This window comes from Aspergillus fischeri, genomic scaffold (genome assembly GCF_000149645.3).
Source record: "Aspergillus fischeri NRRL 181 1099437636245 genomic scaffold, whole genome shotgun sequence".
Taxonomy (NCBI): domain Eukaryota; kingdom Fungi; phylum Ascomycota; class Eurotiomycetes; order Eurotiales; family Aspergillaceae; genus Aspergillus; species Aspergillus fischeri.
This window is the reverse complement of record NW_001509773.1, coordinates 1,452,654-1,466,234: the sequence shown is the minus strand read 5'-3', so window position 1 is coordinate 1,466,234 and position 13,581 is coordinate 1,452,654. Positions and strand designations below refer to the sequence as shown.

General features: G+C 51.5%; 6 protein-coding genes across 6 annotated transcripts, besides 5 other annotated features; 5 read left to right on the top strand and 1 right to left on the bottom strand.

The window, feature by feature from the left end:
• Positions 1–1,277: 1,277 nt before the first annotated feature.
• Positions 1,278–1,304: a microsatellite.
• A 1,121-nt stretch (positions 1,305–2,425) lies between these two features.
• NFIA_106420 (uncharacterized protein) lies at positions 2,426–2,926 on the top strand (the record flags this gene model as incomplete). Its single annotated transcript, XM_001267050.1, has 1 exon — positions 2,426–2,926. One exon carries the CDS (start codon positions 2,426–2,428, stop codon positions 2,924–2,926), a length of 501 nt encoding a protein of 166 aa, XP_001267051.1.
• A 1,659-nt stretch (positions 2,927–4,585) lies between these two features.
• Positions 4,586–7,570, top strand: CweA (putative GPI anchored protein; the record flags this gene model as incomplete). The annotated part of the gene is made up of 1 exon (XM_001267049.1): positions 4,586–7,570. The coding sequence occupies one exon, from the start codon at positions 4,586–4,588 to the stop codon at positions 7,568–7,570; it is 2,985 nt and encodes a 994-aa protein (XP_001267050.1).
• Positions 5,182–5,982: a microsatellite.
• Positions 6,487–6,630: a microsatellite.
• Positions 6,620–6,658: a microsatellite.
• An 843-nt stretch (positions 7,571–8,413) lies between the features above and the next one.
• NFIA_106400 (uncharacterized protein) lies at positions 8,414–8,857 on the top strand (the record flags this gene model as incomplete). The annotated part of the gene is made up of 1 exon (XM_001267048.1): positions 8,414–8,857. One exon carries the CDS (start codon positions 8,414–8,416, stop codon positions 8,855–8,857), a length of 444 nt encoding a protein of 147 aa, XP_001267049.1.
• Positions 8,858–8,948: 91 nt separating this feature from the next.
• NFIA_106390 (WD repeat protein) lies at positions 8,949–10,151 on the bottom strand (the record flags this gene model as incomplete). Its single annotated transcript, XM_001267047.1, has 1 exon — positions 8,949–10,151. One exon carries the CDS (start codon positions 10,149–10,151, stop codon positions 8,949–8,951), a length of 1,203 nt encoding a protein of 400 aa, XP_001267048.1.
• Positions 10,152–10,736: 585 nt separating this feature from the next.
• On the top strand, positions 10,737–11,515 carry NFIA_106380 (uncharacterized protein; the record flags this gene model as incomplete). Its single annotated transcript, XM_001267046.1, has 2 exons — positions 10,737–10,878; positions 10,926–11,515. The coding sequence occupies 2 exons, from the start codon at positions 10,737–10,739 to the stop codon at positions 11,513–11,515; spliced, it is 732 nt and encodes a 243-aa protein (XP_001267047.1).
• A 621-nt stretch (positions 11,516–12,136) lies between these two features.
• NFIA_106370 (putative GAJ protein) lies at positions 12,137–12,912 on the top strand (the record flags this gene model as incomplete). The annotated part of the gene is made up of 2 exons (XM_001267045.1): positions 12,137–12,139; positions 12,250–12,912. The coding sequence occupies 2 exons, from the start codon at positions 12,137–12,139 to the stop codon at positions 12,910–12,912; spliced, it is 666 nt and encodes a 221-aa protein (XP_001267046.1).
• Positions 12,913–13,291: 379 nt separating this feature from the next.
• Positions 13,292–13,313: a microsatellite.
• Positions 13,314–13,581: the final 268 nt, after the last annotated feature.

The window sequence follows — 13,581 nt, the reverse complement described above, 5'->3', positions numbered from 1 at the left end:
GATATCTACTCTGCATATATGATCGGTGGCAGTATGGTTATAGACTGACGCTGATAGCCATAATGACCAGTAGAAGCTATTGGGCACACGACCAAGGTATGTACATGAGTTGCACAGTGATATACCGTTGACACTCACCTACACTTACTGCAATGCACTGCGATTACCTCATACATCAGTATAAATGATAGAATCTCCAATTGAATTGATGCATCCCAGCACAAGGTCAACCGCATACTACCCTTCTGGCCAGGACATCGCAGCGCCAGGTACATCGGTACCATCCTCATTCTCGATGTCGTCCAGTCGACGTCAGACGGCCTCTTAACACACGGGAAATGAGATGCTACATGTTTCCCAGGAAACACACGTCGCTAGAGTATTTTAAGCAAACAATGCAGCCAAAGAACGCGATAATTTGAGGATGCCCCGCTCGCGCAGCGAGGAGTAGGACAGCGGCGTTGGAATGAATGTCTTGTGGAATGGGTGAGCGCAGGTGCCGCTGCGAGCTGTGTAGTATCAAGGGGTCTTGGCTGGAGGACAATGTTGCCTTTCAGAGTCGGACGGGGGAATTATAATTGGTGGGAAGTCGTAAAGTCGTACCTGGTACCCCTTGATTCAACGAGTGAGGTGATGAAGTGTTGGTTCTCATCGTGGACAGCATGATTGATTTGGCTTGGGTGTTGAGGGTACATGGTTGATTTGATGATTCTACCATTTCATCTGTAGAATTGGGTTTAGGATGTCGGCAGGATTCTGAATATGACTTTATCTACGGAGTATAATAATGTGGTAGATGATAGGGTAGTAGGAAGTGGCCGTAAGTCACCAAACACATGCACTAGAAACTAGAGCATGGGACGTACACGCTTGTCATACTCCATATCCACACAGTCTGTAAGCGTGGTCTAGTTGAGTAGTATACAATGACTATGTCTCCGTAGTTATAGTTCAGGTTCTACTATATGATTGAGAGCAACCATCTACAGCAGATATATCGGTAAGCCGCTTAATACTTGTTACTCGAGGCGTTACTCATGCAGACGAGTTTGCTGTCTGTTATCTGCTATAATGTCTAAGATAGTGGTGGACTTCATAGATCCCTAGTCTTGACTCTTGAGTAGAAAGATATAGGACGTTTAGCTGTTATAGAGATGAAAACAACTTTTAACAATTTATGCTAGTAGCTAGAATCATCACATTATCAGTCAACTATACGCGGATATCAATATCTTGTGGCTGTTGGTAGGTTTCTCTAAGACTCGACACGTGTGCGGTATATATATGTATATATGTATATATATTGTTGGGAGTAGTTAGCCTCAACGCCGTCAACACATAGACACAAAGTGGCAAATAGTCTACCCCTATCTAGGCTACAACGTTATTGCATGATATTCAGAGAGATCTGCAGAGCAACCCTAATAGTATCTTTAGTTCAGTGATAATCATAGTTTGATAGTACAGCATAGCACCCATTGTAAATTGATGCTTATCACCACTGACCATTCCTGCCCCAATGTCAATGACAAATTGTGTGAAAACCTCAAGACAATCTCCCAATCAATCCAGTCTAGCACTCCTTAAAGAAGGTTTGAGTCGAACAACGAAATTTATGGAAGACTGGTGGGGGATCTAAAGTGTAATAGCTCAGGGGCACCATGTTCCACTGCCATCACTAGTCGACCATGGAGACGTACTATGGAGACGTCAACACTTAAGTCTAAACGAGGTGCAGTCCAGACTCGGTCTCTGTCTCCTTTTCTTAGGCTTGTCTAGCATGCAATTCATCAAAGCTAGTCCTGAAGAGTGACACTAAACTTGAACACCGTCTTGGCAACATGGTGACACCTTTTCTCGATTGCATCTGTCGCATGCTTCCCATATCACCAGGACAATCAACCGGAGATGTTGGCCAGAAGATGTAGTCCAGGGGAACGGAAAGAATGCCTCCACAATCCCTAAACCTAGAATCAGAAACACAGAACCTGTTCTTAGCCGAAGTGACTGAACAAACTTTGGCCTGATTCTCTTCTGCACGTTCCCCAAGCTTTTTAGTTCCGTTCCTGATAGGTCATATTGTCTCGTCTGGTTGAGAAGCGACTTGGGGGGTGCACACATGGGGGAAGCCGCAGCGCATGACCCCCTTCCCTGCCCCAAGACATCGGTCTTGGACTTCTTGGAAGCTTTGGAAAGAGGGGTAGAAAAAGAACTCTATATTATTTCGCTTTCCCGATCAGACGTGGCATCCTTATTTATGTGCGTTGTTAATTGAAGATTGTGTTTATTTCCTGGCAGCATTGATCTACGCTCTGGCGCATCGCTGTTGAAGGAGGTTTCGAAGCCATTACTTCCCCGTCCGCGTCGCCCCTTCATTCGCAGCTTTTACCTTGTATATTTTCTTTCGCTACACATCTTCGTCGCCATGAGTCCATCGCTGCAATTGAATCCTCACTCTCGGAGGGATGAGAAACTCCCCTCATGCTCCTCCAAGACTCTTGTCGCTGCTCCGCCCGTGGAATCTCCCAGGTCTCCGGAAGACTATGACCCCTGTGCCAATGCAAAGCCATACTCCCCCTTTTATCGACACGCGACGACCTCGTTCGCCTTGGAACAGTCAAAATCTCAAACGAAGAAGCCGAACTGCACTGTGGATGGAATGAATGACTTGGAAAGTGCACCATCGCAAACACCTTACAAGCCATCAATGGACGTACCGGGCTGCCGCACCTCGAAGCTGTGGACAAAGAAGCGGAAACGTTGCGGTTGCATGCAGTCCTTGACGAGGAAGCAGAGGATAATAGTCAAGGCCGCCATCGCCATTGTCACGCTGGGGAGCATGGTGGCAATTGCCTTGGGAATCACCGTCGCTGTGGGCGGCGGAGTATGGAAATCCGATCATCAACAAGGGGCCATCATTGTATAAGAGTAAGTGCATCTATCATACGGGATGGACATTGCTGTTGTACTCGTCCACTGACTCGTTAGTTTCCGCAGGTAAAGCATTAGAATTGTACACCGTGCTAGACGTCTACTTGTGCGGACTCGACCTCTGTCCTTTGATGCCGACTACGCTGGACTCAAGCGCGCATCTGCTCGAGTCCATTATCCCACAATGTCACATCGGGTTGACCATGGCAGACCCCTTTATCATCTCCAGGAATCCCCCGGTCGGAAGCTGCAGCAGGCTGTCCAGGGAACGCCAAAGGGAGCGCCGATGGCAGTATTGGGGCGTTAGACCGGCCACCCTCCCGCGCAGAGGATCCAATGTACAGAAGGATCCAATCTTTTTCTTTTTCACTTTTGTTTTTTTTCCTTGGGTGTTTCTTTTTCTGGAATACGAGCTGTATATTAATTGGCATCAAAGTATGACAAAAATTGATGGTAAGGGTCTCTAAGCAATTTTCCAGAAGCCTGATTGCATATTATCAGGAAGATCCACCGGGGATGTGCCTGGCAGCCTTGTGGCCTGGCGGCGGAAGAACGGTCGGCCACTGGCACGTGACCCACAAACCGACTACAAAATCGCCCATTCCGCGTCGATCTCTTTGCTCCCTTTCTTTTCCTTTTTCTCCTCACATCGAAAAGCTTTAACAGAACCTGCCACGACCATCGTCCAGTTTTTCTATCCCACGGCGGTGTGTTGCCTTCGATCTTTCGATCGTTCGGTTCTGGAGAACAATGCTTTCCTTGATAGGAAGTTTGCCTTCCGTTGGGTCCTCTTAAGTGAGGGCGATGGAGGGTGAATGTCGATGACGGGAGACATCTCTTTTTCTTATTTACAGATTATACCGATATAGAATGAATACACATTGGTTTTGGAATATTTGAATGTTTCTTTCCCTTTGCCTTATATATATGTTCGTAATCTTGGCTGGCAATCTTGTGGGTTGCTCGACCTTGCATGTTTCAAGCCGTGCTGCAGTTAGCGATCGATGCTATGATGTCTTTTGTCTCTGGTTGAAGACCTGTGCAACGGCAACATCGTTGTTATTGTGCTGAGTCGGAAATTTTCTGCGACTATCATTCGATCAGTGGCTCCTCTGGCAAGACACAAGGCTCTTGCATCGTGTTAAATTACGCAGGGATGATAGCTTCCGGTATGCCCTGCAAGGGGGTGACCAAGCTGCCCTTAGGATGAGATCGTGAGTACAGTGAGCACTCCGTACTCATACCGATGCTGGACCTTCTCGTGTTGACGTTGCTCTCAGGAATGCCAGAACTGCTGTTCGGAGCGCTCCGTTCGACGGACGAAGCCACAGTGCCCACGGCCACCACCTGATAAACCGTGTGGTTCATTCCTGGCGACATTCTCCTGACGCCTAAACAAGGCCACGTCCTTGTTGTTTGTTTAGCTCACCAGGGGATGATCTACATGCCTCGAGTCGAAACAGGTAGGAAAGAGACTCATAAAAGGCATGAACCTTGCCGATGGAAGTAAGTACTTAATATCAAACTTCCAACGACTGACACAGGTACCGGCAATTCGTTCCTTTCTTTTCACTTCTTCATTTGTCTTTCCTTCCGTTGGGCTTGTAGTCCAGATTCACTCGTTAAGCTGTTTAATTCTCGATAAGGAGATATCATGAAGGGTTTGGTCGGAGGAATCCCTCTTGCCCTCCTCGTCGCCGCCGTCGCCAACGGCCATGGCGAGGCGGTACAGGAGGAGGGACCGGTAACTTTGATCGGTGGCCCCAGTGGTGACGACGGTGGGAACAGTGCTGCTATCGGGTTCAACAGCAGCTACAGTTCCGGTGTGAAGGACAACTACCAGGACGACCACTCCGTTGATGTGAATAACACTGTGGTCGCCGCCGCTCCCCCTCGTCCGCCAGTGCTTGGTTACCACAAGCGAGATGATCCCGCAGTGACCTTTCTCAAAGGACCATCCGGCAACGACGGCGGTAACAGTGCGGAAATCGAGTTTGATAGTTCATATGCCTCCGACGTTGAGGACTGGTACAAGGACGATCACTCCCTTGATAAGGAGAATCACATCATTACTCCTCCTCCAATCCACGGCTTTCGCAGGCGAGATGATCCCTCAGTAACCCTTGTCGGAGGTCCATCTGGCAATGATGGCGGCAACAGTGTTGAGGTTGAGTTTGATAGCTCGTACGCCTCCGCTGTCAAGGATTCGTACAAGGACGACCACTCCGTCGACATCGACAACCATATCGTCCACCCTCCCCCAGCTCCCGGTTTCCGCAAGAGAGGTGGCGGTGAGACCACATTCTTTGGTGGTCCATCTGGCGACGATGGCGGCAACAGTGCTAGCTTTGAGTTCGATAGCTCATATGCTTCAAGTGTTAAGGATGCCTATAAGGATGACCACTCTGTTGATGTGAAGAACACTATCATCCACCCGCCTCCTGTCTTTCACCCTCCCTCGGTGCCGGGTTTCCATAAGAGAGATGGGGGTGATACCACCTTCTTCGGTGGTCCCTCCGGGGATGATGGCGGAAACAGTGCTGAGGTCGAATTTGAAAGCGCCTATGTGTCGAGTGTCGAGGACTACTACAAGGATGACCATTCAGTGGACGTCGAGAACCATATCATCCACCCTCCCCCTGTTTTCCACCCTCCACCAGTTCGGGGGTTCCGCAAGAGAGAGGGCGGCGACACTGTTTTCTTTGATGGTCCATCTGGCGATGATGGCGGCAATAGTGCTAGCTTTGAGTTTGATAGCTCATATGACTCAAGTGTCAAGGATGTTTACAAGGATGACCACTCTGTTGATGTCAAAAACACCGTCATCCATCCTCCCCCTGTCTTCCACCCTCCACCAGTTCGGGGTTTCCGCAAGCGAGAGGGCGGTGACACTGTTTTCATTGATGGTCCATCTGGCGATGATGGCGGCAATAGTGCTAGCTTTGAGTTTGATAGCTCATATGCCTCAAGTGTCAAGGATGCCTATAAGGATGACCACTCTGTTGATGTCAAAAACACCGTCATCCATCCTCCCCCTGTCTTCCACCCTCCTCCGGTGCCAGGCTTCCGGAAGCGCGATGATGGAGGCTCTCACATTGGCACTCCAAACTCCCATAAACTGGCTAAGCCGGCTGCGAGCGAAGATTCTGGAAAATCTGCCAAAGACGGCGGAATTACCTTCATTAAAGGTCCCTCCGGTAACGATGGTGGCAACAGCGCCGATGTCGAGTTTGACAGCAACTATGGATCTGCTGTCGAAGATTATTACAAGGACGACCATTCCGTGGATATCAAGAACCACATCGTTGCGCCACCTGCTGTGCCAAAGGGCTTCCGCAAGCGCGGCAGCGGCCCTGTTTTCTTCGATGGTCCCAGCGGGGATGATGAAGGGAATGATGCTGACTTTCTCTTTGATAACGACTACTCGTCGAAGGTCGACAGCCACTATGTGGATGATCATTCCGTGAAGGCAGAGAACTGGATCGTGCACGTTCCGCCGCCCCCGCCCCCCCCTCGTCCTCAGCCCCCTCATCCTCAGGGACCTCCTTTCCTGCCCCCTCATCCTCAGGGAACTCCTCCCCAGGCAGCTCCGCCTCCTTTCGCTGGCAACGCAGAGCCGCCTCGTCCTCAGGCACCCCCTCCGCAGGCAGCTCCGCCTCCTTTCGCTAGCAACCAAGAGGCCCCTCGTCCTCAGGCACCTGCTCCTCAGGCACCTGCTCCCCAGGCAGCTCCGCCTCCATTTGCTGGCAACCCAGAGCCGCCTCACGGAGTGGCCCCGGTAGCAAGCGAGCCATGCAGCACATCCACCTTCATTGAGACCGTCATCAAGACCCTTGCAGACAAGCCGGTGGCTACTAAGCCCGCTGCCCCGTACAGGCCGCCTGAGCATTCTCAGCCCCATGTGCCTCAGCCAAAAGCTCCATCCGACCCCAACCATGGGTTCGAGCCGACGCATCCCGCCGAGGCCGTGCCAACTGGTGTTTCTCCAACCCACGAGGTTGAGGCTCCCAAGGGCCACGAGAACCCTGGCTTCCAGAAGCCAGAGCCTGCCCGCCCCTCTTTCACCACGTCGAAGGTGGAAGCTCATCCCCAGCCGACTGTCCCGTCGTACCCCCCTCAGGGAAACCCTCAAGCACACCCTGAGGGCGGCGCTCCCGCTGGCCCTGGTCACGGCCAGCCTCAAGGCGACGCGATTCCTTGCCCGACGGGTAGGCCCGGAGGTCACCAACCTGAGCCTGCCGCTCCCGCGTATCAACCGCATCAACCCCAGGACGCTGACCCGAAGGAAGCTCCCAAGCACGCGGCCACCGCGGTAGAGCCCCTGACCTCCATCACGTCCACCATCACAGTGAGCCACACCTCCTCCTTCGCGGTCGTCCCCGTCTACATGGACTCGAACCACAAGACCTCCTGCACGTCAGGAGCCCACCAGCGCCCCACCGACGTTGACGCCCACGACAATCACCACGCGCCTTCCTCGGCACACAGCCAGGCCGTCAAACCCACGCACCACGCTGCTCCGTCCCCGACGCCTAGCCAGAGTATGTTGTTCACCGGCGCCGCCGGCCGCATCACACCCGCTGCTGGCGTCGTGTCTGCCGTGTGTGGTCTCATGGCTGTTCTTGCCTTCGTGCTGTAAGCTGTAATTCGAGCCGTTGATGGTCGTGACATTCGATATGTTGCCACGTTAAACTTCTCTTCTCTCGTTTTTCATTATCTAATGTTTTTCATATTATTGGGACTTGATCTTTGCTGTTACGCTCGCTCTACTGTCTGTATTCTTTTCTTTACGATAATCTCCAAGCAAATGCTACGTGTGATGTCTTCGTTCCTCTTTCTTTCTTTACTGTAGTTTTTCCGTAGTGGAGTTTTAGTCTTGTAGATGCTCTCTTTCTCGACATGAGCGGGCAATTGTTCAGCGTCATTTGATTCTTGATCAAGTCCTTGGGTACCTTGCGGTCAAGTCCGGCTGTGATGTCAGCGTTTACGAAGCTAAGGATCTTCCTGAATCCAGTGATGAGAGTAGATACTTGTTTCCCAAGCTTAGAACGAGAATATTCCAATGTACCTTGGCAGTCTCTACTTGCTGTAGGCGATGTTGGTATCCTCCAAGGTCCCTGTGGCCGAATGTTACTTACGTCCATCACCACCACTTTTCTCCAGTCTGCTAGCTTTACGAAGATCAAGTATTTCTCTGGAGTCTGATATCCATCGATGTAGACTGTTAGTTATCATACAGCTATGACTATGACTAAGCGATCCGACTGGGTTGACATGCTTCTGATATCATAGTCCCATCATCCCCGAATCGAGGATGAACGGTGACATCAACTGCCGTCTTTCTCCCCCACAGTCAAGTGAGGAGTGAGTTTATAAAACCTTAGCTTCGCTTCGCTCGCTCTTCATTGTTTCTGACCAGACATCCAAAGCTTTGAGAACACCAAATACCAAGACCTCGTTTGAAACAAACTACAAAATAAACATGTCTTCCGAAGACGCTCACACAGGAGGCGACCTCACCGAGATGGCCGAACACGGCACCACCATGCCCAACGACGCAGGCCTCCAAAACACTCTCCCCTCCGTGCCTCGCCCCGACCAGCTCAGCGAAAGCCGCCAGTTCGATAACTACGGCCTCGCAGAGCCATCTCTGGCTTTCGCCGCCGATAACGCCACCGATCTGCCCCGGAGCACCAAGGAGATGGGCGCAAGCGGTGAAGTCGTCACGGGGACTGGTGATGCGTTCCCTGTTTCGGGCGAGTCGAAGAGGATTAACCCTGGTGCGATGGATCCCGGTGCGCGCGGAAATGCGCGGACGATCAAGCATGCGAACCTCAACCGGAGTAGGTTTGATCGGTCGGCGAGGGAGGATGGGAATGCGCCTGAGTTTATTGGGGAGCATGAGTTTCGGAATCGGGATGAGTGATTTGTATCGACTTGGGCTGTGTTTCGTTGTGATGTATTGATATACTTGCGGAAAATGTTTGAGTAATGCATGTTTGATCGGTTTGGCTTGTCTATGCTGGCGTAGAAGGGGCGACGAACCCCCGGTAGATCTCGTCAAGGACATCTCGTTTCCGTTTCCGATCCGCTTGCTCAGCCTCTTCGGCCTCGTCGGGCTCGCCCTCGGGCTCCCGGGAGACCCAGGCGCGGATGGTCCCGTCGCCGTGCGCGGAGAACATCTCCAGTCCTTCGCCTGAGCCGCCATTGCCGCGCCATACCAGAGAATTAATCCGGGCGGCGCTGAGGGCGTTGGATCGCCCGCGGATTTGCTGCCGACCGGCCATTAGAGCGGGGACCTTGAGACGTTTGATGAACGTCCCCTCTCGAAGTTCAAACATGAAAATCTCGCCGCGGTCGTCGTGTTCGTTGAAATTGGCCCACAGGAGTGTCTCTTGCCCTGGAGCCATTAGTCCACGGGGCACAATCAGCGGAGCCCGCTCGGCAAGATGAGAAGACACGCCATTCCGGACCCTGGGTCCAAGGTGGACAAGGGTATTGGCACCTGTGGAGGCGTCCCAAACTCGGATTCGGGCATCTTGACCGGCTGTAACGAGGTGCATGCCAGTTGATGTCCAACGGACACCGGTCACAGCACCATTGTGCGCGCGGGCGTGGGGCGAGAACGGCGCGCGGCTTTGGTAGGATGCCGGGGCGCACTGCGGATGAACTAGACCGACTGCATCATCCATATCAAGGGTTGCAATGGCGGAATTGTGACCGCCCCTTCGAACGTCAAACAGAATCACGCGGTTGTCTGCTGATGCCGAGGCGAGGATATGCGGCCGGTGAGGGGCCCATGCAACTGAGAGAACTGCAGAGCTATGGCCCGGAAGTCCGTGAGTAGATAGACCGGATCGCAAGTCGAGCAAGCGGACTGCTCTCTCTGATGTGCCTACTGCAATAAGAAGCGTGGAACTGGGATGCGACGACATGGAATGAGAGTAAGGCGTGCAGTCAAGCCGGAATGTATGCATAGGCGTAATGGCGCCAGGCGCCAAGGCAGAGAGCTTAAGACTTCCATCATGGGCAGTAGTCAATATTGTAGATGGAGTCGGATCAAACGGGTATATTGAGACCGACGTGATCGCATGCGTATGGGCATCTTCGTGGGATCCCTTGTGGATAGAGGCGATAGGCCGGTGGACATGATCCAACTCGGCACCTCTGCTTTCCAGATCCCAGAAATGGATTGATGGGTCTGCGCCACCGGAAACCATGCTGTTCAGTCATTAGCATCGAGTCGCAACTGATTGAAGAGTACATACAATCGTGAATCATTTTGATCAATGGCGAGTACATTCACGCCGGCCCTATGAGCAACAACATCGCTTTCAATGACTGCATTTACGTCAGACAATGCAGAATCACGTTCGGATTGGCCTCCAGATATGTCCCTCAGGCTTGAGAATCGAATGCGAGGAGCTGGCTCCAGGTGGTGAACTAGCCGGGTAGTTTGTGCCACATGAAAGGAGTGCGGAGTGATAGACCCGAGGGCCCTGTTTAGGAGATACGAATTCATTCATCGAGCATTGACCAATGTAAAATTCTTTCATAACTCAAGACGATGCTTATGAACTAACTCCAATGCTTCCAATTATGCACAGTCCAGATCTCTCTTATCGCAACGCGGGGGCGGAGAAAGGTTGCACCGGAGTTTGTAATTTCGGGCTCGTCGCAAGAAGCCAAAGTGAAAGCAACCCGCTGGCACTGCTCGTATCAGTGACTTCGACTCACTAGGTTGGAGATTTAGTGAAGATTTCCCCCGATGCTCTCCCACGGGTGACCCTCAACACGACAGGACTATGTCCTACGGCAAATCCCTTGCGCTGAGCCAGGATTCCTTCGTCCAGCCTCCGGACCAGGACGATGGCGCGCGCGACATTCAAGACGAGCCTTTGCTCAGGCGACAAAAACGTCAAGCAACTGTCTACGATGCTGTAGCTGGTTGGTAGGGCTGTGCCGCTTTCTGGAGAGCTTACTGACACGTACAGGTCGTGTGAATGCACATGGTTTCCTCCCATCGGTCTCGTATGCCTCGAAACACCGCGACACAGCATCCTCCAGCGCTCGTCCCGTTCGTCCCGAGGAGGTACTCTTCCGCCGTCAGAATGCGCCAGTACGATACGAAGAAAATGACTTTTACTTCGCAAACGAGTCCCTCCCTGCTGACCGCCCTCTTCCGAGCTCTGAGCTGCTAGAAGCTATTCACGCCTACACGGCCGATTTCTATGATCATGCAACGATCGATCGTGGTCAAGACGACTACCAAAGCATGGACGAGACAGCTCTGATTGCAATGGGAATACTGATGGAGGAAATGGCGCGAGAGGCTCTGGGTGAAACCGGAGACTTGGTTCTGGTGGAGGGAGAGGAACTCTCGACGGATGATGATCACCTGTCGTCGAGACTTGGAAGTCGCCGCGTAGGTCGGAAACGGGCCAATACCAGCCAGAGTATGATTTTGGCAAGCTCTGGCAATGATCTGGATAGCGTTGTGAGAAAGCGACGGTCGAAGAAGCGCAAGTTGACCCGGAGGGCGTCGACTACCGATTTTGATACAGAAGCAGATGAGAGGTTGTGAACTCAGACTCATTCTTGCGAGGGCACCTCGTCGACGCTTTATGAGAGCCCAATTCAAGACAGTAGTTGGACTTCATGGTGAAACCTGTCTGTTATAGCACGTCGATAACTCTTTAAGTTCAAAGACAGCCGAGAAGCAGAGAAGCCTAGTCTGGCGATCAATGCACAGGAGCAGTGTTGAACCTATTAATTGACAGTATTAGAGAAACAACTGGGCATATTAAACAGCTCGCAACTACAATGAACGTCGCAAGTGAAGCTCCGGTCTTCCCGTTACAGCAATTTCCTGAAGATTTTCGAGCGTTAGAAGACTGCATTAAGAGTTCATTATATGTAGTAGCAATTTGAATTCTCGCTGTTTTATTGCATAGCATACTGCACTGTATACTTGTGACTGAAGAACTGTTGTATGTGACTCGAACTGGCATCGCAGTACTCCGGTCCTCTCTCGTGCCATTGACAACAAGTTCTTTACCATCACCACTCAGACCAGTCCACCATACCTCCATTAATCCATCTCCGAAAGACTCAGGCTTCATCTATGCCGCTATCGAACGCCTTCCTAGGTCCTTAGAAAAGTACACATTGCATCGCTTGACGAAGTCAATATCCAACATCCAACATGGTTTGCTCCCCGACTCTCACTTTCCCTGATCGTCCAAAACGGATGCATATGCAATTAAAAGGAAGCAAACTACGTTTCTACAAGTTAGCTGACTGACGATCCTGTCTCAGCCACCGAAACTCTCTAAAAGCGCCAAAGAAGACTTGATAGTTTCGCATCTCCGGTCCACACGCACGTGCCACACGCTCAAAGACCTCGAGAAGATGCTTCCCTCGGTGGCTTCGATCAATGGGATGCAGGTCAAGGAATATATTCAGAACCTGACGGACGAGGGAAAGATCAGGGTGGAGAAGATCGGAAGCGGCAACTGGTACTGGTGTTTTGGTGGGGATGAGAAAAGAGAGAAGCAAGCACGATTGAACCAGCTCGAGAAAGAGGTGAAGACGCTGCAAGCGAGCTATGACGAAGCAGAGGCTAGTCTGACGGCCAAAAGGGACAAATTGGAAGAAGAGGGAGAGGACGGGGAATCAAACCTGGCAGAGAGGGAAGAGTTGACGCGTCGAAAGGGCGAGCTAGAAAAGCAGAGGAACCGGCTGCAAGCTCAGTGGATAGCAGTTACTACGACGGAAGAAGGCAAAGGAGCGCAGCAAATGAGAGAGGAGATTGAGGAGTTCCGGAAACAAGCGCTTATGTGGACGGATAATATCTACGTGCTGGAGGGGTACTTGAGTAAGCTGGCAGGAGGGGATCGGGAAATTATTGCGGCGGTGCAGAGAGAATGCTATGGGGATGAGTATGTGGAGGGTGAGGGTTTGAGTGAGCTGAATATTTAGACACACCAGAATTTATGATTTCATACTTGACGAGGGAGAAAAGTGTGCTGTATCTACTAGACTAAACTGTACGTAGTCCCTGAAATGGATCACAATCGGAGATTAAAACCGACAAATGTGAGGTATCACCACCAGCAGGAGCATGTGGAGGCATAAATCATAACAGTGAGACACGAGAACTGTCTCAAACTAAGGCCAAATAGTCCAGCCCCCAAGAGAAGCTTGACTGTCAGACAGCGCAAACTCGTTGGTCTTTACCATTCTCCGCCTGGTCGGGCTTGTTGCTTATCGCGAACTTGTCCCCCCTCCCCCCTTCTCAATCCTGCTGCTGTACACTTCTTTGTTCAACCTCCTCCTACCTTATATTATATTAATTCTATATCTATCTATCTATCTATCTACCACTTACAAGCTTACTTTACCGTCACAAGCGATCGGATATCCCCACCCAACTGTCTCCGGTTCCCCCCCATAACCTCCTTCTGCCCAATCTGCGTCTCTCAATCAACTCCATCCGAGTCCGCATCCTCCGACCGACGGTTCTCCCCTCTTCCTTTGGCCTCGACCGACTCACATCCTCTACCCATCTATCCCTTGCCGACCGTGGGGGAACACCTACGCATCGCACGCTTGTCTCACCTCTGCCATTTTCGGTCATTCTGCGTAGTG